General features: G+C 36.4%; 1 protein-coding gene across 1 annotated transcript in view; it reads left to right on the top strand.

Moving 5' to 3' along the window:
• The window catches only part of DYNC2H1 (dynein cytoplasmic 2 heavy chain 1), a 366,248-nt gene that overhangs the window by 16,298 nt on the left and 323,864 nt on the right, over nt 1-26,086 (top strand). The window contains exons 7-18 of the mRNA XM_060018033.1: nt 1,376-1,510; nt 1,614-1,727; nt 1,845-1,956; nt 2,293-2,417; nt 3,430-3,605; nt 5,936-6,131; nt 16,676-16,771; nt 20,884-21,036; nt 21,756-21,854; nt 22,910-23,049; nt 23,126-23,354; nt 24,237-24,364. Of these exons, the coding sequence (XP_059874016.1) occupies nt 1,376-1,510; nt 1,614-1,727; nt 1,845-1,956; nt 2,293-2,417; nt 3,430-3,605; nt 5,936-6,131; nt 16,676-16,771; nt 20,884-21,036; nt 21,756-21,854; nt 22,910-23,049; nt 23,126-23,354; nt 24,237-24,364 (1,703 nt within the window). The remainder of the gene's footprint in view (nt 1-1,375; nt 1,511-1,613; nt 1,728-1,844; nt 1,957-2,292; nt 2,418-3,429; nt 3,606-5,935; nt 6,132-16,675; nt 16,772-20,883; nt 21,037-21,755; nt 21,855-22,909; nt 23,050-23,125; nt 23,355-24,236; nt 24,365-26,086) is intronic.

Raw genomic sequence — 26,086 nt, 5'->3', positions numbered from 1 at the left:
TTCAAGTTTCCTGATTGTCTCAGAAATTTTTTTAGTTACTAAATGTTGGTTTACTTGAACCAGGTTGCTTCACAGGCAGTACTATATAGTTCTTATACATTAGAGGAGGCAGGTAATGTCTGGTTTTCCCACTTTCATGAGTTAAGTTTGATCTGTGGGTTCATGTATGATTAGCCTGATCCATCTGTTATAACGTCTTCATCAGCTTTTTCTGAATGATTTATCATGAGGAGTTGGAAAATGATGATTTTCTAATTCTGTTGTTCTTTCTGCATTTATTAAGTGATGTTGGAAGAACTTGTCTTCATCAGTTTTTTAGCGACCCTGAAACATAGTTTGTATAGGAATGGTAGTATAGACAATTAGTTTTTATTTATCATTTTAGTACAATGAACAATAAGTTAGTATCAGTAAGTTCCATAGGCAATCAATGAAATGCTTTTTTAATAGTATCATTATGAACCTATGATTTTTTATATTTTATGAGTTTCAACCCAATGTAGTTTTTATCATAGTTATTATTACTATATTCAAATTGTCCCATCGTTGGACAGTGAGTACCCCTTTACACTGGCTCTGTGTCATTTTTGACATGCATCCAGTATTTCTTTGATAACTTCCTTACATTCTGGCCCCTCAAAATGTACTGGCCCATCTACATTTTCTGTTTCATACCTGGAATTAGTCATTTCTCCAAAGGTCCTTGTCCTTATCAGTGGAAAATGGTATTTAGCAACAACAATCTGGTTGAGGAAGTGGTAAATGTTATTTAATTATCAATGCTTTTAGGCTGTCTCAGTAGACAGCATTGTTAAATTGGTACTTTTGTTTTTATCAAGAGAAAAATAAATCATAAGTTTGTTCTGATATTTTCAACTCAAATGGAAGATTATAGCATTTTTACTTAGCCTTTTTGATTACCTTTTGATGGTTGGTAGAAATTTTAAATACAAAATGAAATAAATTGTTTTCCAGCTGTTAATAGATTATACATAATGGAGTTGTTAACATTGTTTCATTATTAGAAGTGCAATTTAAGGCAGAATAATGGAAATCAGAAATTTTTACTATAGTAAGGAGAAACTCTAAAACTTTACCTAAATGAGCTTTAAACATAGTTTAAAAATACTTAGATTTTATATATGTTAACTAGATTTGAGCACACTGATTGATAATAGTGTGATGATACAGTATGTCTTTGAGTATCACTTTGATTATTGATGAGTAGTAATTACCAAGATTACAGTTCAGATTTGTTGTTCATTTCAGAGAATCTAGGTTAAAGAAATTCTTGCCCAATATCTTTAGATTTTAGACTATTTGTGCTGATGTATTGATTTAAATAAATTTGTTGTTTTAATATTTTATGTTTTAGGTCTTGGCTCTTAGAACAATTCGTGAGAAACTTCTCTATTTTTCACCTGCCAGTGATGAGAAAATCATATGCTTGGCTCGAGTATTTGAACCTTTTACTGGCCTGAATCCTGTGCAATATAATCCATATACTGAGGTTGATTATATGTGTTTGTCTATATAATTTCCTGTTTGTGTTGTTCTTTTTAAAGGCCGATTTTAAAAATATTAAAGTCTAACAATGTTGTTAATTTGTTTAGCCTTTATGGAAAGCTGCAGTGTCTCAATATGAAAAAATTATTGCGCCTGTGGAACAAAAAATAGCAGGAAAATTAAAAAATTATATTTCAGAAATTCAGGATAGTCCACAGCAGGTAAAATATTGAAATATTTAACTTCTAATATTTCCCTTAAGCTATTTGAGGAGATACTCATGTTTTTACCTAGTCGATTCACTTGGGATGAACATATACTTATTTGTTTCATATTAGCTTCTTCAAGCATTTCTGAAATATAAAGAGTTGGTGAAGCGTCCAACCATAAGCAAAGAATTGATGCTAGAAAGAGAAACTTTATTGGCGAGACTTATGGACTCAGTTAAAGGTAAAAGTGTATCAGAGATTATAGTGTTTGCTTGAAAAAATATTTTTGTAGATTGCTTTTTCCTTTGTTTTATACCACTTAGGTTTAAGATATTATATTTTATGACATCTGTATGTTGAAGGTTAATTTACTATTTCTGTAATAAATGACAGGTTTCTTGAATTAACTGGTTATTTTCTTTCTCTCACTTGATGTGTGGTGAGGTCCCTAAGGGTAAAGGACCAACTGTTACTATTTTTCTATTCACAATATTTGACATAGTGTTTGGTACATGGAAGGCATTTAGGAAATCTTTGCTGAATGTGTGTAATCATTTATTTGATTTAAATTTTATAGACTTTCGATTAGATTTTGAAAACCGATGCCGTGGAATTCCTGGTGATGCATCTGGACCACTTTCTGGCAAAAACCTTTCAGAAGTTGTCAATAATATAGTTTGGGTTCGTCAGTTGGAAATGAAGGTATTAGTTTTAATAAATGTTGAAGAATACTAATTGTAAAATGTGCTAAATTAATGTAGAAGACACTCTAGAACTGTAGTGAAAACATTAAGAAGACATTCTCTGTTTTCCTTGCATTTTCATCTAATTTTCATGTGAAAATGTAGAACTCTGAAAAAGTGAAAAATATATAAATTTCAAAGGATTTTTTAATTCTTTGAAGTGTATCTGTAGAATTTTGGTATGTACAAAGTCTATCTGCAAGTATGTTTATGTAAATACATCATCCTACGTTGAAAGGAAGTTAACAGAATGGTGAAAGGTAATTATGGTATTGCCTAAGGTTGTGGCAGCAATTTATAGAATTAAAGGACTATTATTTTAATATTATCAAAGTTGATCTAAGAATCTTATGTGCTTACTAATTAGTATGTGGTACACTATCTTGCATTTGACTCATGTAATAAATATTAATTGGTTTTAATGTATGATTAAGAGCAAGCAAATATAGAGTGTTATAAAGGCTAGCATGTTTGAGAGTTCTATTTATTCAAGTTTATATTTTGATTTTTTTCTGTAATATTCTGCCTAACTTTGTTAGTCAGCTTTCCAAGTTGCGACAATCTTCTTCGTATACTTGTGGAGGAAAGGCATTTCTCTTTAATTGGCATCCAAATTGGCCTAATTATTGTTTGAGCTGTTAACCACAGCATTTAATAAAGGGCTCAAATTATTGCATAACATATTTAGGAGTATTGCTGAATTCTTGGAGTTTCACCTGAATTTCCCTTATTGTACCCTTCAAATTATGCCTTGTATGTGTTATCTTCTGTGTTTTGCTATTCTGAGGTTGTATAATTCAGAAGTAAAGCAGGGGTTGATATTCTTAAATTCACTGGCAAATCTTCTATTTTACTGTTTACAGATGAATGGGAAAATAATTTCTGAATCACAGAACAGAGAAGAGAGCTGATTTTATGCTAATTTTGTTAGAATTTAAATAATAAATATTCTTGTAATTTGGCTTTTTAAGGCAGATGATACTATCAAGATTGCAGAGGCTCTTTTATCTGACTTGTCAGGATTTCGATCTTTCCATCGAAGTGCTGAAGATCTCTTAGACCAGTTTAAACTATATGAACAAGAACAATTTGATGATTGGTCCAGGGATATTCAATCTGGCTTGTCTGATTCCAAATCCGGTTTGTGGTAAGTATAAGTATACTAAACAGTGAAATCTACACAAGAATCTTTTTTCTTGTGTTATTAATCCAAATGACAAGGTGTAATTAATCATCTCTACTCCTCTCTCCTTTCTCCAAACTTGCTGATGCTTTTAGAATTTTTTTTTTTGTTTAGGTTTTTTTTTTTTTTTTTTGAGGTACGCGGGCCTTTCACCGTTGTGGCCTCTCCCACTGCGGAGCACAGGCCCCGGACGCGCAGGCTCAGCGGCCATGGCCCATGGGCCCAGCTGCCCCACGGCATGTGGGATCCTCCCGGACTGGGGCACGAACCGACGTCCCCTGCATCGGCAGGTGGACTCTCAACCACTGCGCCACCTGGGAAGCCCTTGTTTAGGTTTTTGTTTTTGCGGTATGCAGGCCTCTCACTGTTGTGGCTTCTGCATTGGCAGGTGGACTCTCAACCACTGTGCCACCAGGGAAGCCAGTTTAGGTTTTGATGATCAACTTTTAAGTCATTAAGGTTGGAAACTTTGACTGCCTTCCTTTGGCTTCTCATATCTATTCCCCAGAACTGCAGATTCTTATTTTGGAATTAGGCTTTCATGCTCCCATGTTTTTTTGTTACTGGTATATGTATGTTTTCCTACCTTTTTACATTAATATTATATACCCCCCGTACATATTGTAAACTAAAATTTTGTTATTTTTAAGCTCCTTGAGATGAAGAATATTTCTTCATGTTGTCCAACATAATAAGGATTTGGTAAATATTTATTAAGCTATATTGAATGTAATTTAATAGGTTAACCTAATTATTCCAATGGGTATTTAAAATGAATGGCCTAGAAAAACCATTGTTTATTTGTTCAGGTCAACCTTCCCCATTATATTATTGTCTGTAGTTTTAGAAACTTGCCATGTTTTAGTTTTTAGAAACTTGTTACTTTTTAAAAGTAACTTTGGCCATAATATGAAATTCTGTTTGTTTTCCCTATACTGCTGCAATGAATAATTAGGCCAAAAGTGGTAGCTTCCTAAACTGAATGAATAATTTTTTTTCTTTTATCTTGCATTTTGGTTTTGGAAGAAGAATGAAAGAACCAAAGGTGATAAGGCGTAATGATTATAACTTTATGTCATTTAACTCTTTCCCTTTCTACCCTGAACCTAAAATACTAGAGATGATCCACCGCCCCCCCGCCCCCCCCCCCCCCCCGCAAAAAAGTAAAGAGTTCTATAGTCAATTAATTTTGGAGAATTGGCACGTTTATCACTATGGCTCTGGTGGAGATCCACTGTGTAAGACAGAGTACCGAAAGGACTGAGATCTGCAGTCAAAAAAGCTGTTTAACTTTATTCAACCTATTTTTTTCTCATTTGGTGATGAAACTTCTGACTCTCACTTTTTTTGGGGTAAAACCCATCATTGTTGCATAGAATCAAGAGTGTTTTGGAACACATTTCAGGATATGCTGGTATGTAGAAACTAATTGTGAATATTGGTTTCAAATAAAGGCAAAAAGTGTCACTGTTACAATTTTCTGATAGGCTTTATGTTCTTATAGGACAGTTTGGGCTAAATTATTATTTTAAGACATTTTAAAGTATCTGCTTTTTATTATGCTTTGTTTTATGCATTATTAAGTAGGCTGAATAGATTTGTTCTTTGCTTTTCAGTAACTTACTTTCTAAAACCTGCAAGTTCTCCTAATTGTGAAAGTGATTTGAAAGAAAGCATTATATAATATACATGATCTTGAAAGAAGGGTCATGAAAACATAATGCTTTTAATTTCCCACAGCATTTTCACAGTCCATGGAGACTTGAGTGCCCCAATGTAAAATTTGCTATTGTGGCTTTTAGAAGAAACACAAAGAAAAGACAGTCTTTACATAGTGAAAGGAAGAGTAGACGAATGAAACATTTGAATATCTCTACTCCTAGTATTTTGATGTTATTTATTATTGATCCTTTAATGGGAGTATTAAAGAACCAAGTAGGCTGACTAAAAATCTAAGATACCTTTTAGAAAATGAATAAAAGCCTTTTCTCTTTATGATGGATTTGATGTCTATTTTGAGTCTTAGCTGAAGGTTAAGAGATTGATTTTTCTGACTTCAAAAGCTGCTTGGTTGAAATATCGATATGATGGTATATTTTGGATATTGTAGTTTGCTATCAAGGTCTGAATTGTGAAATACTGTGTGAAAAAAATATAATTTGAAAACTATAATTAAAATCTTATTTTTACTTTCAGTTAATAGTTTTTACAACTTCTCTGTAAGTATAAAATTATGTTTTTCGTCAAAAGAGTGAGAACATGAAATTTAAAAAGTTATTTATTTTGTATTGTAGTATTGAGGCTAATAGTCACATTATGGAGTTGGATCCTAATGATGGATCATTAAAAGTGCATTATTCAGATCGGTTGGTGATTCTTCAGAGAGAAGTTCGTCAGCTTTCTGCACTTGGCTTTGTTATTCCTGCAAAAATACAGCAAGTTGCAAACATTGCACAGAAATTCTGCAAGCAAGCAATTATTCTGAAACAAGTAAGAAATGATATTTTTGAAAACATGGCTATTCTGAGTTCATTACATTAGAGTATTTTAAGGGCTTTGCTTTCTGCTTTTGATTTTGTTAGGCTACTAGAATAGCACAATTAAGTCTTGTGAAGTTACGGTTTGCTAAATGACTGCATTACAAAATTTACTTTGTAATCCCCTATATGGGACTTTTATTGATTTGAGGAATTACTGTTACTGCTTTTCATTCTAAAGTCATTTAGAAAAATAGAATATTATTTTCTCTTTTATTCTTCTTTTATGTTACTAGATCTTAAAGGGCTTTCTAATTAAGGGCCTCTGTCTGCCTTCTAGGGGCATATTCTTAGAAAATTACTGAGCTGATGGACTGGTCTTTGTTTGTGTTCATTTCCTTGGTCTACCTGAAGCACACTGCCATCAAATCATTTACCTGTTTAAAACCATTTTTCTTTTCTTACATCTTTATTAGAGTATAATTGCTTTACAATGGTGTGTTAGTTTCTGCTTTACAACAAAGTGAATCAGTTATACATATGCTCCCATATCTCTTCCCTCTTGCGTCTCCCTCCCTCCCACCCTCCCTATCCCACCCCTCTAGGTGGTCACAAAGCACAGAGATGATCTGCCTGTGCTATGCAGCTGCTTCCCACTAGCTACCTATTTTACGTTTGGTAGTGTATATATGTCCATGCCACTCTCTCATTTTGTCACAGCTTACCCTTCCCCCTCCCCATATCCTCAAGTCCATTCTCTAGTAGGTCTGTGTCTTTATTCCTGTCTTACCCCTAGATTCTTCATGACATTTTCTTTTTTCTAAAATTCCATATATATGTGTTAGCATACGGTATTTGTCTTTCTTTTTCTGACTTACTTCGCTCTGTATGACAGACTTTAGGTCCATCCACCTCTTTACAAATAGCTCAATTTCGTTTCTTTTTATGGCTGAGTAATATTCCATTGTATATATGTGCCACATCTTCTTTATCCATTCATCCGATGATGGACACTTAAGTTGTTTCCACCTCCAGGCTATTGTAAATAGAGCTACAATGAACATTTTGGTACATGACTCTTCTTGAATTATGGTTTTCTCAGGGTATATGCCCAGTAGTGGGATTGCTGGGTCATATGGTAGTTCTATTTGTAGTTTTTTAAGGAACCTCCATACTGTTCTCCATAGTGGCTGTACCAATACACATTCCCACCAGCAGTGCAAGAGTGTTCCCTTTTCTCCACACCCTCTCCAGCATTTATTCTTTCTAGATTTTTTGATGATGGCCATTCTGACTGGTGTGAGATGATATCTCATTGTAGTTTTGATTTGCATTTCTCTAATGATTAATGATGTTGAGCATTCTTTCATGTTTGTTGGCAGTCTGTATATCTTCTTTGGAGAAATGTCTATTTAGGTCTTCAGCCCATTTTTGAATTGGGTTGTTTGTTTTTTTGTTATTGAGCTGCATGAGCTGCTTGTAAATTTTGGAGATTAATCCTTTGTCAGTTGCTTCATTTGCAAATATTTTCTCCATTCTGAGGGTTGTCTTTTGGTCTTGTTTATGGTTTCCTTTGCTGTGCAAAAGCTTTGAAGTTTCATTCGGTCCCATTTGTTTATTTTTGTTTTTATTTCCATTTCTCTAGGAGATGGGTCAAAAAGGATATTGCTGTGATTTATGTCATAGAGTGTTCTGCCTATGTTTTCCTCTAAGAGTTTGATAGTTTCTGGCCTTACATTTAGGTCTTTAATCCATTTTGAGCTTATTTTTGTGTATGGTGTTAGGGAGTGATCTAATCTCAAACTTTTACATGTACCTGTCCAGTTTTCCCAGCACCACTTATTGAAGAGGCTGTCCTTTCTCCACTGTACATTCCTGCCTCCTTTATCAAAGATAAGGTGACCATATGTGCATGGGTTTATCTCTGTGCTTTCAATCCTGTTCCATTGATCTATCTTTCTGTTTCTGTGCCAGTACATACTGTCTTGATTACTGTAGCTTTGTAGTATAGTCTGAAGTCAGGGAGCCTGATTCCTCCAGCCCCGTGTTTCGTTCTCAAGATTGCTTTGGCTATTCGGGGTCTTTTGTGTTTCCATACAAATTGTGAAATTTTTTGTTCTAGTTCTGTGAAAAATACCATTGGTAATTTGATAGGGATTGCATTGAATCTGTAGATTGCTTTGGGTAGTAGAGTCATTTTCACAATGTTGATACTTCTAATCCAAGAACATGGTATATCTCTCCATCTATTTGTATCATCTTTAATTTCTTTCATCAGTGTTTTATAATTTTCTGCATACAGGTCTTTTGTCTCCGTAGGTAGGTTTATTCCTAGATATTTTATTCTTTTTGTTGCAATGGTAAATGGGAGTGTTTTCTTGATTTCACTTTCAGATTTTTCATCATTAGTGTATAGGAATGCCAGAGATTTCTGTGCATTAATTTTGTATCCTGCTACTTTACCAAATTCATTGATTAGCTCTAGTACTTTTCTGGTAGCATGTTTAGGATTCTCTATGTATAGTATCATGTCATCTGCAAACAGTGACAACTTTACTTCTTATTTTCCGGTTTGGATTCATTTCCTTTTTTTCACTGATTGCTGTGGCTAAAACTTTCAAAACTATGTTCAGTAAGAGTGGTGAGAGTGGGCAACCTTGTCTTGTTCCTGATCTTAGTGGAAATGCTTTCAGTTTTTCACCATTGACGATGATGTTGGCTGTGGGCTTGTCATATATGGCCTTTATTATGTTGAGGAAAGTTCCCTCTATGCCTACTTTCTGCAGGGTTTTTATCATAAATGGGTGTTGAATTTTGTCAAAAGCTTTCTCTGCATCTGTTGAGATGAACATATGGTTTTTCTCCTTCAATTTGTTAATATGGTGTATCACGTTGATTGATTTGAGAATATTGAAGAATCCTTACATTCCTGGAATAAACCCCACTTGGTCATGGTGTATGATCCTTTTAATGGGCTGTTGGATTCTGTTTGCTAGTATTTTGTTGAGGATTTTTGCATCTATGTTCATCAGTGATATTGACCTGTAATTTTCTCTCTTTGTGACATCCTTGTCTGGTTTTTGTATCAGGGTGATGGTGGCCTCATAGAATGAGTTTGGGAGTGTTCCTCTCTCTGCTGTATTTTGGAAGAGTTTGAGACGGATAGGTGTTAGCTCTTCTCTAAATGTTTGATAGAATTCGCCTGTGAAGCCGTCTGGTCCTAGGCTTTTGTTTGTTGGAAGATTTTTAATCACAGTTTCAATTTCAGTGCTTGTGATTGGTCTGTTCATATTTTCTATTTCTTCCTGAGTCACTCTTGGCAGGTTGTGCATTTCTAAGAATTTGTCCATTTCTTCCAGGTTGTCCACTTTATTGGCGTAGAGTTGCTTGTAGTAATCTCTCATGATGTTTTGTATTTCTGCAGTGTCAGTTGAAACTTCTCCTTTTTCATTTCAAATTCTATTGATTTGAGTCTTCTCCCTTTTTTTCTTGATGAGTCTGGCTAATGGTTTATCTGTTTTGTTTATCTTCTCAAAGAACCAACTTTTAGTTTTATTGATCTTTGCTGTTGTTTCCTTCATTTCTTTTTCATTTATTTCTGATCTGATCTTTATGATTTCTTTCCTTCTGCTAACTTTGGGTTTTTTTTTGTTCTTCTTTCTCTAATTGCTTTACGTGCAAGGTTAGGTTATTTATTTGAGATGTTTCCTGTTTCTTAAGGTAGGGTTGTATTGCTGTAAACTTCCCTTTTAGAACTGCTTTTGCTGTATCCCATAGGTTTTGGGTCGTCATGTCTCCATTGTCATTTGTTTCTAGGTATCTTTTTATTTCCTCTTTGATTTCTTCAGTGATCACTTCGTTATTAAGTAGTGTATTGTTTAGCCTCAATGTGTTTGTATTTTTTACAGATCTTTTCCTGTAATTAATATCTGGTCTCATAGCGTTGTGGTCGGAAACGATACTTGATACAATTTCAATTTTCTTAAATTTACCAAGGCTTGAGTTGTGTCCCAAGATATGGTCTATCCTGGAGAATGTTCCATGAGCACTTGAGAAAAATGTGTATTCTGTTGTTTTTGGATGGAATGTTCTATAAATATCAATTAAGTCCATCTTGTTTAATGTATCATTTAAAGCTTGTGTTTCCTTATTTATTTTCATTTTGGATGATCTGTCCATTGGTGAAAGTGGGGTGTTAAAGTCCCCTACTATGAATGTGTTACTGTCGATTTCCCCTTTTATGGCTGTTAGTATTTGCCTTATGTATTGAGGTGCTCCTATGTTGGGTGCATAAATATTTACAATTGTTATATCTTCTTCTTGGATCGATCCCTTGATCATTATGTAGTGTCCTTCTTTGTCTCTTCTAATGGTCTTTATTTTCAAGTCTATTTTGTTTGATATGAGAATTACTACTCCAGCTTTCTTTTGGTTTCCATTTGCATGGAATATGTTTTTCCATCCCCGCACTTGCAGTCTGTATGTGTCTCTAGGTCTGAAGTGGGTGTCTTGTAGACAGCATATATGTGGGTCTTGTTTTTGTTTCCCTTCAGCCAATCTTTTGGTGGGAGCATTTAGTCCATTTACGTTAAAGTAATTATCGATATGTATGTTCCTATTCCCATTTTCTTAATTGTTTTGGGTTCGTTATTGTAGGTCTTTTCCTTCTCTTGTGTTTCTTGCCTAGAGAAGTTCCTTTAGCATTTGTTGTAAAGCTGGTTTGGTGGTGCGGAACTCTCTCAGCTTTTGCTTGTCTGTAAGGTTTTAATTTTTCCATCAAATCTGAATGAGATCCTTGCTGGGTAGAGTAATCTTGGTTGCAGGTTTTTCTCCTTCATCACTTTAAATATGTCCTGCCAGTCCCTTCTGGCTTGCAGAGTTTCTGCTGAAAAATCAGCTGTTAACCTTATGGGGATTCCCTTGTGTGTTATTTGTTGTTTTTCCCTTGCTGCTTTTAATATGTTTTCTTTGTATTTAATTTTTGACAGTTTGATTAATATGTGTCTTGGCGTGTTTCTCCTTGGATTTACCCTGTATGGGACTCTCTGCTTCCTGGACTTGATTAACTATTTTCTTTCCCATATTAGGGAAGTTTTCAACTATAATCTCTTCAAATATTTTCTCAGTCCCTTTCTTTTTCTCTTCTTCTTCTGGAACCCCTGTAATTCGAATGTTGGTGCGTTTAATGTTGTCCCAGAAGTCTCTGAGACTGTCCTTAGTTCTTTTCATTCTTTTTTCTTTATTCTGCTCTGCAGTAGTTATTTCCACTATTTTATCTTCCAGGTCACTTATCCGTTCTTCTGCATCAGTTATTCTGCTATTGATCCCATCTAGAGTATTTTTAATTTCATTTATTGTGTTGTTCATCGTTGCTTGTTTCATCTCTAGTTCTTCTAGGTCCTTGTTAAATGTTTCTTGCATTTTGTCTATTCTATTTCCAGGATTCTGGATCATCTTTACTATCTTTATTCTGAACTACTTTTTCAGGTAGACTGCCAATTTCCTCCTCATTTGTTAGGTCTGGTGGGTTTTTATCTTGTTCCTTCATCTGCTGTGTGTTTTTCTGTCTTCTCATTTTGCTTATCTTACTGTGTTTGGGGTCTCCTTTTTGCAGCCTGCAGGTTTGTGGTTCCCGTTGTTTTTGGTGTCTGTCCCCAGTGGCTAAAGTTGGTTCACACTGGGTTGTGTAGTCTTCCTGGTGGAGGGGACTAGTGCCTGTGTTCTGGTGGATGAGGCTGGATCTTGTCTTTCTGGTGGGAAAGTCCACGTCTGTTGGTGTGTTTTGGGGTGTCTGTGGACTTATGATTTTAGGCAGCCTCTCTGCTAATGGGTGTGGTTGTGTTCCTGTCTTGCTAGTTGTTTGGCATAGGGTGTCCAGCACTGTAGCCTGCTGGTCGTTGAGTGAAGCTGGGTGCTGGTGTTGAGATGGAGATCTCTGGGAGATTTTCGCTGTTTCATATTATGTGGAGCTGGGAGGTCTCTTGTGGACCAGTGTCCTGAAGTTGGCTTTCCCACCTCAGAGGAACAGCACTGGCTCCTGGCTGTAGCACCAAGAGCCTTTCATCCACATGGCTCAGAATAAAAGGGAGAAAAAGTAGAAAGAAAGAAAGAAAGAACGAAAGAAAGGAAAGAAAGAAAGGAGGGAGGGAGGGAGGAAGGAAGGCGGGAGGGAAGGAAGGAACGAAAGAAATAAAGAAGATAAAATAAAATAAAGTAAGGTAAAATAAAATAAAGTTATTAGAATAAAAAATAATTATTAAGAAAAAAAATTTTTTTAAAGAAAAAAAAAACGGACGGATAGGACCCTAGGACAAATGGTTGAATCAAAGCTATACAGACAAAATCTCACACAGAAGCATACACGTACACACTCACAAAAAGAGGAAAAGGGGAAAAAATAAATCTTGCTCTCAAAGTCCACGTCCTAATTTGGGATGATTCATTGTCTATTCATGTATTCCACAGATGCAGGGTACATCAAGTTGATTGTGGAGCTTTAATTCGCTGCTTCTGAGGCTGCTGGGAGAGATTTCCCTTTCTCTTCTTTGTTCTCACAGCTCCCGGAGCTCAGCTTTGGATTTGGCCCCGCCTCTGTGTGTAGGTCGCAGGAGGGCGTCTGTTCTTAGCTCAGACAGGACAGGGTTAAAGGAGCAGCTGCTTCGGGGACTCTGGCTCACTCAGGCCGGGGGAGGGGGTGGGAGGGAGCGGTAAGGAGTGCGGGGCAAGCCTGTGGCGGCAGAGGCTGGCGTAAGGTTGCACCAGCCTGAGGTGCGCTGTGCGTTCTCCCAGGGAAGTTGTTCCTGGATCCCGGGACCCTGGCAGTGGCGGGCTGCACAGTCTCCCCGGAAGGGGGGTGTGGATAGTGACCTGTTCTCTGGGGTCCGCGCTTTTAGCTGCGGCTCGCGCCCGTCTCTGGAGCTCCTTTAAGTAGCGCTCTTAATCCCCTCTCCTCGCGCACTGGGAAACAAAGAGGGAAGAAAAAGTCTCTTGCCTCTTTGGCAGGTCCAGACTTTTCCCCGGACTCCCTTCTGGCTAGCCGTGGTGCACTAACCCCCTGCAGGCTGTGTTCATGCCACCAACGCCAGTCCTCTCCCTGCCTCTGACCGAAGCCCGAGCCTCAGCTCCCAGCCCCGCCCGCCCCGGCGGGTGAGCAGACAAGCCTCTCGGGCTGGTGAGTGCCGGTCGGCACCGATCCTCTGTGCGGGAATCTCCCCGCTTTGCCTTCCGCACCCCTGTTGCTGTGCTCTCCTCCGTGGCCTCGAAGCTCACCCCTCCGCCTCCCGCAGTCTCCGCCCACGAAGGGGCTTCCTAGTGTGTGGAAACCTTTCCTCCTTCACAGCTCCCTCCCACTGGTGCAGGTCCCGTTCCTATCCTTTTGTCTCTGTTTATTCTTTTTTCTTTTGCCCTACCCAGGTACATGGGGACTTTCTTGCCTTTTGGGAGGTCTGAGGTCTTCTGCCAGTGTTCAGTAGGTGTTCTGTAGGAGTTGTTCCACGTGTAGATGTATTTCTGGTGCATATGCTGGATCTTTCTGGAGAGTCCAGGGCAGACACAAGGCAGTCTGGTGGCTTGAACAGTATTGGAGTGAGTCAGAACCAACTATTATTACCTCATTGTCTCTCTCCTTAGCATGTATACAACACCCTTCTTAATCATACCCTAGCTGACCTTACTGATTGTGGTCTTCACTCCCTATACCTTCCCTCTCATGCTGCACCCTGTGCTTTAGTAATATGAAACTTGGTTCCTCTCTGAACTTGTCATTATGCACTGATACCTCTTCCCTCTGATTGAAGAACTCCAAGTTATCCTTTAATTCCCAACTCACTTTAATTGTTGCGTCTTCTTTTAATTGATTGTTCCTTATTTTGTGTGCAGTGTGAAAATCACTCTTAGAACACTTTTATGTAGTATTGGAGTTTTATATTTTTTCTCTCATTTGATTAATAGATCTCAGAGGGCAGGAACAGTATCTTGTGAGTATTTGGTTTCTCATTCTTTCATCCAATAAAGATTCTTTGAGCACTTGTACTGCTAGGCACAGTGTAGTGAGGATATAAAATTGAATATATTACTGCCACACTCTGGTACAGGGTTTCTCAGCCTTGGTACTTTTGGACCACTTCTTTTTTGTGGGGGATGTCCTGTGCATTGTAGGATGTTTAGCAGCATCCCTGGCCAGTAGCACGTACCTAGTCCTGACAATCAAAAATATCTCCAGACATTGCCAAATGTCCCCTTGGGTGCAAATCAGCCATGGTTGAGAACCACTGGTCTAGTGGGAGAAAGCAAACTAAACATTGAGTTCTCGTTAAATATCAGGGCTTCTGGTAGATACTGTATTTATGTTATTTCAATTACCCCCACCCCCATTTTTCACTGATCTAATTGGGGATCAGATTTGTAACATAGTTTTCCCAGTACTACACAGCTAGTAAGTTATGAAGTTAGGATTTAATACCAAGTCTCCCTGACTCCAAAGCCCATATTTATTCCATTACAATTCATATAGTGATGACAGATAGTCAACAAGTAGATACAGTGTTTAATGAATACTATATTGTAGATAGATGTTCAGAAAGTCCTGTGAAAGCATAGAGGTGGGAATTTTCAATTATTTTCCTGGGTAGGGTAGAGATAGTATCAGATAAATCTTTACAGAGGAATGATGTTTAATGTGAGTTTGAAAGAGCATACATATGTTTTCTCAAGAGCACAAGGTAGTGTGAGTGATCATTTCAGATAGAGGGACTATATATTCCAAAGCAGAGAGGCTTGCTGACTTCTCTATCCTAAGCATTTAGTCTAACAAAATAAAAGCTCAAAAGATGCTTGAATGATCATATAGTATTTGTATTTACCCCTGGAAGAGCAACTGGGAAAATGTATTGTGTATACCTTTACTTATGAGCACACATTTAGTTAGAGTGGGGGCTATGAAGTAGGATGTTGGATAGAAAACAGTATGGCCACATTGCTATAATTTTATGTATTATTTTGTTTCTAGTTTTCCTGATTGGGCTTTTTCTGGGACTACTGTTGTGGTACAGAACAAATAGAGTGGTTATTCCCCACGAAATAAAGTATATTTTTATGCATACTAGTGGAAAGAAGTGACTTGCTATAAAATTAGTTAAGAAACATTTTTAAGCACCTGCTCTGTGCCAAGAATTTTTGACATGCTAGGGATATAAAAATTAAGACAGTCTTCTTAAAGTCCTTAATTAAACTCACTCCACGGTGTCCACTTGATCTTCTTCCCTGAACCTGTCCTTTTTCCCTGACAGAGTTGGCAGTGTCCTCTTTTGTCCACCATGGTACCTTGTAGGTATCTCTATTTTTTGATTCATTGATTAATTCAATGAATGACGTTTACTGAGTGACACTATTACGGGACGTAGATAGCAAATGCATGAATAATACAGTGTTAGGTAGTGATAAGCACATATTTGAAGAAAATGAAAACAGTAATAGGACTGTGACAAATACTGCTATTTTATACAGAATGGCCAGGGGAGGCCTTAATGAAAATGTAATATTTGAGAAGAGACATGGCATAAAATGAGCGAAAGAACCATGCAGATATCTGGAGGAAGACTGTTGCAGGCAGAGGGAATGAATGACTTTCAGAGCTTCTTAGGGAAGACTCTAGAGTTAGGTAAACAGCAAGGAGGCCAATTTCACTGCAGTGCAATTAGGGAGGGGTTTGTGCGGGGCTAAAGGCCAGTTTATGTATAATGTGCCAAGGTAAGGATTTTAGAGTTGGATTTCATTCTTAAGTGTGTTGGGAAACCATTGGAAGGTTTCAGGTAAGAATTTTAGGATTTTACATTTTATTCTCAAATATTTTGGGGAGTCATTTGAAAGTTTTGAATAGGTTAAAGGTATGATACTATTTACGTTTAAGAAAGGACTATTCTGGATACTCTGAATGCTTTGAATAGACCATAGGGCCACAGTTGGAAACAGACCAGTTCTGATACCGTTGCACTGGTCTTGCCAGGAGTTGAGGGTGCTTGAATTGGGGTGGGATTGATGGAGGTGGGTGAAGTGGTTGAATTCAATATATGTTTTGAAGGCACAGTCAATAGACTTCTACTCGTGTGGAATGTGAGAGAAGCGTTAAGGACAACTCAAAAGTTTTTTTTGGTCTGAGAAATGGGTAAATCATTGTGTTATATACTGACGAAGGAACAGGTTCTTAGAGTTGCAAGAATAAGTTCACTTTTTTAGCACTTTAACATGCTTTACTGGTTTCCTTTGTGTTCCCTATGAGGCTGTGAACTTCTTGATTCCAGGGACTAGGTTTTATAGTCTTTGTTTAATCACCCACCAGAACATGACTTGGCAGATTATAGGAACTCAGCACATACTTACACTTGCTGCTTTTGTATGTTAATACATGCGTAAGTGCTCTATTGGAGATGAAAAACTAATTTTTTGCTAAATTTTATAATTGAGAAGTTAATATTTCCATTCAAATAATTAAAAATGAAAAATTTAAAATTAAGTTGCTATTTATTATTAATTATTCCTAATTGGAATTTTACTTTGTAGGTGGCACATTTTTACAATTCTATCGATCAACAAATGATTCAAAGTCAGAGACCAATGATGTTACAATCTGCCTTAGCGTTTGAACAGATAATTAAGGTAAATGGACTTTTTATGCTATTATAATTAGATTTTACATGTGAAGTGTTTCTTATTTCTTAGTTTTTTCGTATACCCTTCAGCTTAACACAGCCATTGATCTAAGGCTTTATTTTGCTCCCCAGTGACTTCCTTCAGTCTTAACAAGTAACATTTTTTACAACTGTAGATTTAAACAGTTATAATGTTTCACATATTTTGGTGCTGATTTTGATCAATTGAATTTATATATATATATATATATATATTTATATATATGTAGTACAGTAAGTCCCCTACATATGAACCTTCAAGTTGCGAACTTTCAGAGATGTGAACGTGCGTTCCATCAACATCAGGCATGAGTGAAACTGCAGCTTGCCTTCCGGCTCCTGTTGCTGACGATCCTTCAGCTCTACCATCTCCCACCCCTTTTGCCTCCTCCAGTCAGTAACTCTTCTTGCCTGATCACTCGATGCCAGCCCCTTTATGCCAGCTGTTGTACTGTACTAATGTACTTTTCAAGGTACTGTACTGCTAAGATTAAAAACGTTTTTTTAATTTTTTGTGTCTGGTTTTATGTATTATTTGTGTGAAAGGTATTATAAGCGTATTACGGTACAGTACAATATAGCCGATTGTGTTAGTTGGGTACCTAGGCTAACTTTTTTGGATTTGCAAACAAATTGGACTTATGAATGTGCTCTCGGAATGGAACTCGTTCGTATGTAGGGGACTTACTGTATACAAACTTGTATGCTATTATATTTACTTATTCACTGAAGTGCGAGGTCCTTATATACAAGACTCTTTAGTGCTTTTCCATCATCTCCTGATTTTATAATTTAAGTTTTATTTGCTCTTTATCTATGCTTATTTAAATATCCACACATATGAAATTAGGAAAACCCACACTAGTTTTTAAACTGTTAGTATGTGACTGCTCACTTTTTGAAATAAACATTTTTAGTCTTCAGAGACATGAAATATTTTAAAAGATAAGTAGAAGAGGGATATACCCATTAATTCTTCTTTTATTTAAAGTGGATAGCTAGTTGTGTCATGGTTCTCAAGACCACCCCCAGGTTCTGTGATTTACTAGGAGGACTCATAGGCCTCAGGGTATAGTTGTACTCACAGATGATTTACTTATGATTTATTACAGTGAGAGGAGGCAAAGCAAAGTCAGCAAAGGAAAAGGTACATGGGGTGAAATCCTGGGGAAACCAGGTGCAAGCTTTCAAGAGTCCTTTCCCAGTGTAATCACCCAGGGCATGCTTAATTTCTCCAGCAAGAAGTAGCACATGTGAAATATTGCTTTACTAGGAAAGATCATTGCCCAGGCTTTTATCGGGAACTGGTCATGTAGGTATCTTCTGCCTTAATATGTACCAAAATTCCAGATTCCCAGAAGACAATCAAGTGTTCAGCATAAACCATATTGTTTAGGTACAGTGAGCCACTCTTAAAAATTAGAGTGGTGGGAACTCTTCCAAAATCCAAGTTCTCAGATGCCAGCTAAGGGCCAATCTTTTAAGCAGACCTTTTAAGGGATAACAGTCAGACCTGCTAAGATAACTTTTTAATGCACACTAGTTCTCAGGCTTAAAATTTACTAGAAGTTATATAATTCATATTATAGATGTTATTAAATTTTTTTTCTTATTGCCAGAGCTCAATATGAGTTTATGATGGAAAATTTCAAAAATATAGGTAAACAGAAAGAACAAATGTTTTATGATTGTACTACTAAGAGTTGGCCATTCTTAATAGTGTATATGTCATTTTAAACTTTTTTTTCTGTGCATGTTTACAAGTGTACTTTTTGAAAATGGGTTAATACTTTATTATTTTTAAACTTTTTCACCTAATAGATAATGTTTTAAATCAGAGTGTTCAGAGCCCTTTCTTCTGTAATAAATGTATTCAAAATTACATCTGTTGATATTTCTAAAGAGGAAGCTTATTTTGAGAAATTGGGTTGCGAGAAGTAAATAATTATATTTAACATATGTTAAATGAGACATAGTAGGGGACAAAAGCTAAGATAGGAGGAGAAGGAACACTAAAGTTCTTAATACTCCCCTGGCCACTCTCTATATTGGAGAGCAGGAACTCTTAATTTATTTATTTTTATACACTAGTAATACAACAGTAAGTAGTGTGTAGTAATTATTCAGTAAATTTTTTTTGAACTGATTCACAGAGTATTTTATTGAATTTATTATAATTGTTTAGTTTCGTTCATTCATCACCTGTTTATAGAGGGTCACAATATGCCAGAGACTTGCTATGCCTTAATATATACCAGTTCAAGTGAAGTATAGAAACCTCACTTGTAGTTAGGTTTCTTTATCCTCTTCATTTTTATATATTTGTCTTAAATATTTAGTAACCTTTACATACATGAAACACTGCATCAGATGGGGTTTGCTTCAATCATCAAATATGATTTAAGAAACTCATGAGAAGGATAGTTTATTTTTTATTTACGTTTTCCACATCCCAATGTTCTTTTTTCCTTTCTAAAGTTCCACGCTTTTTTAAAAAAATCATTTCCTTCTTATTGAGAAAACTTCCTTTAGCCATACTTTTAAGAGTAGGTTTGCTAGTGACAGATTCTCTTAGTTTTTGTTTAAGAATGTTTTTATTTTCCCTCATTCCTGAAGGATAGTTTCACCAGATATATAATTCATGGTTGACAGTTGTTGTCTATTTTCTTTTTTTTTTTTAGAGAAATTGTTTCTAAGTTACTTTATTTTTTTAATGTTTCATTTATTTTATTTTATTTATTTATTTTTGGCTGCATTGGGTTTTCCTTGCTGCACATGGGCTTTCTTCTAGTTGCGGCGAGTGGGGGCTGCTCTTTGTTGTGGTGCGTGAGCTTCTCATTGCGGTGGCTTCTCTTGTTGTGGAGCATGGGCTCTAGGCTCATGGGCTTCAGTAGTTGTGGCTCATGGGCTCTAGAGTGCAGGGTCAGTAGTTGTGGTGCATGGGCTTCGTTGCTCCATGGCATGTGGGATCTTCCCGGACCAGGACTCGAACACGGGTCCCCTGCATTGGCAGGTGGATTCTTAACCACTGTGCCTCCAGGGAAGCCCAACAGTTGTTTTCTTTTAGCACTTTAAAATGTTGTTCCACTTCCTCCTGGCCCTCATGGTTTCAGCTGAGAAATCCACTGCCATTCAAATTTGCATTCCTTTCTAAGTGATGCGTTGTTTCTTTCTGAAACAGTGAGGTACAGCTTGAAGACAGGGTGAGTGTATATGTTAAAATTTCTGCTGGGCTCTGCAGATACTATCCTGACAAAAATGGAACACTGACTTGCACTGCTTCCTTTTCAGATGAGTGGAGTTGAAGTTTAGTGACCCTTTTTCCCCTACTGACACCTTCCCATGAAAGTGGGACATCAATTGGCAGTGTCTTGTTGCCTCCAAGTAGAGTGTAAGCGTAGCTCCCTTCTAAGCTCTGTTGACATGATTGGGAGGATGTGGAGGGCTGATTCACACTGCTCTGTTGCAGCGTAATGGGGGTAGAGGCTCAGCTCTCTGTTAAGCCCCACTGACATAAGCAGGGGATGGAAGATCAGCTCACTTCCTGGTCCCAATGAAACTGAAGAAGGGGGTGGGTTTCTATTGGTGTTAAGTTGGAATAGGGTGCGTATTGCTAAAAAGGTTTTCTGTCATTAGGCCACTGTTTTTCTGGTCCTGTGGACAGAGGGAACAGGCTTCTTCTGGAGGTTTTTTGTCTGTCCCTGGGGGTGGTTCCAGGTTGGAGGCTTCTCCAGCATACTGTCTGGGATATAAGGGAGACATTAAGGAAACACAGGTGTGTTGTTCCTCAATTCCCAAGGTTTCTAGGCTGTCCACCTTCTTATTTCTATCTTTTAGTATTCCTATGCTTGTTTGTTGTGTTATGTCCAGGGTATTTTAGTTGTAAGAGGGAGAACTTGGAAGGAATGGGGCTACTCAGTTCTGGGCAGAATGCCTTATCATTTATAAAATGGAAAAAACTATTGTGTGCTCTTTTATTGCACGTCAATATTAGGGATAATTGGACTAATGATGTAGAATATTGAATCTTTTCAAAAAAAGAAATGTGTTAAATACTAAATGTCATTTGTTGTACCTTAGAATTCAAAAGTAGGAAGTGGGGGAAAGTCACAGATTACTTGGAATAATCCTAAAGAATTAGAAGGCTACATCCAAAAACTCCAAAATGCTGCTGAACGACTTGCCACTGAAAATAGAAGACTGAGAAAATGGCACATTACATTTTGCGAAAAGGTATATTTTATTTATAAAATTTAATAAGCTATGAATAGTATTATTTAAAAAGTAATTAGGTTATAATTTTAAATAACTTCCTATTTGGAAATAATTTGAGACTTTAAGTTGCAAAAATAGTTTAAAGAGTTCACACTTGCCCTTCACCCAGCTTTCCCTATTGTCATCAACTTATGTAACCATAGTACATTTATCAAAACTAGGAAATAAACTGTTTTGAATTTTATAACTTTTTCCACTGATGTCCTTTTTCCTTTTGAGTGTCCAATCCAGGATCCCACCTTGCATTTTTTTTTTTTTTTTTTTGTGGTACGCAGGCCTCTCACTGTTGTGGCCTTTCCCGTTGCGGAGCACAGGCTCTGGAAGCGCAGGCTCAGCGGCCATAGCTCACTGGCCCAGCCGCTCCGCGGCATGTGGGATCTTCCTGGACCGGGGCACGAACCCGTGTCCCCTGCATCGGCAGGCGGACTCTCAACCACTGTGCCACCACGGAAGCCCCTGTAATGTCTCTTGATTTGGTTTTATATGATGCTTTCTCATTTTAGATTGAGATTATACAATTTTGGTAGGAATACCACAGAAGTGATATTTTGCCTTTCTCAGTACATTGATTAGGTATTGATATGTCTTATTATAGGTTGAGTTAACCTTTATCACTTGGGTAAGGTGGTACCTGTCAAGGTTTTCTACTGAAATTATTATGTTCTAATTTTTAATAGGTGGTAGTTCTTATGGACATTGATTTACTTCGGCAGCAACAGCGGTGGAAAGATGGATTACAAGAATTAAGAACTGGCTTAGCAAGTGTAGAAGCACAGGTAAAGTGTGTTTTACTTTGTGTCTACACTTTGTAATATGACCTTTTCAGAATGTGAATATATGAATTGATGAAAAGTTCATAAAGGTTATCTGTAAATCTTTACTAATGAATTCCTCATAAATTTAGAATTTGACTGAATTATATATAAAGACCATAAATTAGCAATGCATTTACATTTAAAAATATGTTTCTGTTTGTCTTACGGAATTCCAGATCCCTCAATTTAGACTTTGTAAATAGTTTCTCTGACATGGTGCTAAAATATCTATCATTTGTTAGTTTTCTTTTCGGTGATTGTTACGTCTGTTGTGACAAAGTTAAGTTTAGGCAGAAGCCTAATGACTGAAATAACTCTGTTTCAGAATTTTTTCTTTTTTTTGGGTAAAATGTCAGTTCCACATGCATTTTGATATGAGATGATCTGTACAAAAGTAGTTTGCACAGAGTCTACCTAGTAGGTGATAAAGGGATCTTAGTGGAATATGAGGTAGGTATCTTAAACATTTACATATATTTTTCAGCTCTTAGAACTTCAAGAAAAAAATAAAAATGAAAGTATTAGAATTGATATGTTTATGGTTATATGGAAGCAAAAAAAGTATGTAAACTATACTGTGCATTCTTTTGTTTTAAATGTATCATGTTTTTAAATGTGCAATGGATTATTTAGGGAGTGAAGGGAATAGAAGAGTTATAGTTGATGGGAATTTTTGAAAAAGGACTAAGAAATTTACAAAATAAACTATTGTTCCTGTTATTGTTGTTGTTTTAATAGGATCATAAAATAGAGTCCATATGTAAAATGCATTTACTATTAACTTGATTTTTAAAATTTTTCTGATCTTTTTGTTTACTATTTATAAGCACGAAGATTAGAGATTTTCATATTTGACTTTATATATACAAGTAGCAATTAAGGAATTACATGTTTTAAGATATTTAAGATGAGGGTTTTTTTGCTTATAATTTTACCAAATGTGATATGAAAGCATTAAATGAAAACCCATTCTACCACCTAATTATTAAATAAAAAATGTGAATATAACATATTAGGGATTCCAAGCAAGTGACATGCATGCGTGGAAACAGCACTGGAATCATCAACTGTACAAAGCTCTGGAACATCAGTATCAGATGGGCTTAGAAGCACTTAATGAGAATCTGCCAGAAATAAATATAGACTTAACATACAAGTAAGATTTTTTAAACTAATTTTCAATCTATACTTTTCCAATAATTTATATGTTAAAGTTATTTATTTGCTTTCAGACAAGGACGATTACAATTCAAGCCTCCTTTTGAAGAAATTCGGGCTAAATATTATAGAGAAATGAAGAGATTCATCGGCATTCCTAATCAGTTTAAGGGAGTGGGTGAGGCAGGAGATGAATCTATTTTTTCTATTATGATTGATAGAAATGCAAGTGGATTTCTGACTATTTTCAGCAAAGCAGAAGATCTATTTAGGAGATTGTCAGCTGTTTTACATCAACATAAGGTATGGAACATGTAATTTTCTGTCCTACTGTAATATTCATCTGATTGATTGAATTAGTATTAAATGTACAAATCAACAAATTATCTTGTGTGGCATAAAGTAAAAATATGCAAGCCAGAGAGCCAAAGTTTAGAATTCATATACAATCTAGGTTTATGCTATAGATGAGAAAAATGTTACCCTAAATTTTTTTTCTCTCTTTTTGAAGATTGAGAAGCTAGTTTCTCTTTCTTTTCTTTTTTTGAATGTTGTATCAACTTGGAATTTGACGTGACTCTGTTGTGTCATTTTTAATTCCTTTCAGGAAAATATATCCTTTTCTTTATTCTTTGGATTGAGAGCAATCCATGGAGGGAAGCCCTCAACGTTAATGAAATTGAGATGATTTAATTTCTTACTTTTGTTAAGGTGCATCATACTAACTCTCCAGAGATAAACCCCTATTGCATTTATTGCTCGTTTGATTGATCCTGAGGCATATGACTGAGAATTCATCAAGTTTCTTAACTGCCGCTGCAGTGCTTCTTCTGCATTTTATTTTTCTGGAATTAATTGAATCTGGATACTTTCGGATTTGTTGCCTATAGTAACTCTTGGCTTTGCAGAAGTGATTCTGTCTTTGACACATCAAACTTGAGAATCTAAAGAAAAGTTTTTTGCAGTCTCTTCAAAAAAGTTTTATGATCAGTATATTTTTATGTATTGTTTTTTTTTCCTGTTCATTCTTTAGGCTATGTGATAATGATTACATTTATATACTTAAACTGAAATTTATTTGAAACCTCACATTTGCCCCTTTTTATTGTTTTTAATAGTTGGACTCTAATCTTTTAAATGGTAACTTATTCTATTTTTTTAATAATATGTTTTCCATTTATACAGGAATGGATTGTAATTGGGCAAGTTGATATGGAAGCTCTAGTGGAAAAGCATCTTTCTACAGTACATGATTGGGAGAAAAATTTTAAAGCACTGAAAATAAAAGGGAAAGAAGTAGAACGACTTCCAAGGTATGATATAGAAGTTAAAGTAGTACTTATGTATCATAGCAGTTCTTGCCATGGGATAGTATGGGTACTCTTCATTTAGTGGTACTGAAGTCCAGTCATCGGTCTTACCTCCTCTAGAGCTCAGCTATGACACTTGAGAATCATCTGAGTAGAGAATTGCTGAGACTAAGAAAACCTCTTCTAGAGGTTCGGCTGGCTGAGACCTAGTTGGATAGGACAGACTGGGGGAAGAGGCTTCTTTCCAGATCTGGTGTGAGGATCTAATATTTGATGTGCACGGGCACAGTCTAAGAATGGTAAGAATCTACTACTGAGAGCATACTGGAGGACATTTAACTCCAATTTTGTATGGCTCTGCCCCCTTTCAAAATGCCCTGGGAGGCACACAAGATAGTGCTGCCTCTGGGTATTGCCCTAAATGTGGAGGAGACCTTCTGAGGGGCATTTCATAACCCAGAATATCCCCTTCACTGTCTGGAATTCCGATCACTGAAACCATTCTATGCAATAAGCCCTGGGAAGGAAGGAAGGGCCTTGTTTAATTGTGTATATATTACCTATAAAGTATAATATCACTTTTATTAATCCATTTGTTCTTTCTTTCAATAACTATTTGGTGCTCATTTACAATATGCAAAACCTTGTCCTGTGGGAGTAGAAAGATGAAGACAGAGTTCCTGAGATGAATTTGCTTGCTCTCTCGTAGTGCAATAAGACAAGTATGTTTGATGATTAAGTCAAGTACACGCAGGCGTTGAGAGAGTGGGCTCTGGAGGTAGATGGCTCTTACTAGCTGCATGAGTTTGACAGTCATTTCAACCCTGTGAACCTCCATTTCCTCAGCTTTAAAGCAATTACAACTATATTATTTATCTCAGTGTTTTGCCGATTAAATGAGTAATTTGCATGTAAATTAATGGTAGAGGTTAAGTTCTCAATAAATGCTAGTTGTTATTAATTGTTATTAATACTAGATAGAATAATCTATATTCCATATTAGAGGCTGGACTAAAGGCTATGGAGATTTACAGGATGATATCCCATCCATTTGTGGCAAAATCAGGGAAAGCTTCATTAAGATAGAAATAGTTGAACTAGGATTTTGATGGGTAGAAATGAGAATTGGAGGTTAAAGCAGAGTCTCTCAGGAGAGGGATTTATATACTGAAAACAGAAGTTGGTTAATTGAGAATTTGATTAGGGTTAATGTTTTATTAGGGACTAGAGGAGATATTTCTGGAAAGGAGTAGATAAAGTACAGATTTGGGAGAGTCTTACATTCTAAAACAGGGAATTTGGATGTTATTCGTGTTAGAATGATTAGTTGTTGAAGGTTTCTAAACAGAAGCGTGTTAGTACCAAAGCTATACATTAGGAATGTTAATCTGGAAATAGAGTTGTATGGTGGAATCAAGAGATCCTGGAGGAAGAGAGGTTCGTCTGTCTTCATCCAGAAACCCAGTAATAATTAATTGAATCAAGTTGTTGGTATTCAAAATGTGGAGGAGGAAATATTATGAGGTATTAAGGGGTCTTACTTTTGAAGGAAGATGAGGGATGAGGAATAGAGAAAAGACAAATGGCTTGAAGGTTTGAACTTGGATGACTAGGATAATGATAGTGCCATTAATGTTACTTTGAAGTAAGGAAAAGTCAGTGTTTTTGTAATGTTTGAACATGAGATTTCTCTGTTGGATACTCTATTTGAGCCCATTTTTGTTT

Source organism: Delphinus delphis, chromosome 8, assembly GCF_949987515.2.
Source record: "Delphinus delphis chromosome 8, mDelDel1.2, whole genome shotgun sequence".
Classification (NCBI taxonomy): domain Eukaryota; kingdom Metazoa; phylum Chordata; class Mammalia; order Artiodactyla; family Delphinidae; genus Delphinus; species Delphinus delphis.
Note: the sequence above shows the minus strand (reverse complement) of the source record. Positions and strands in the feature narration are given on the sequence as shown.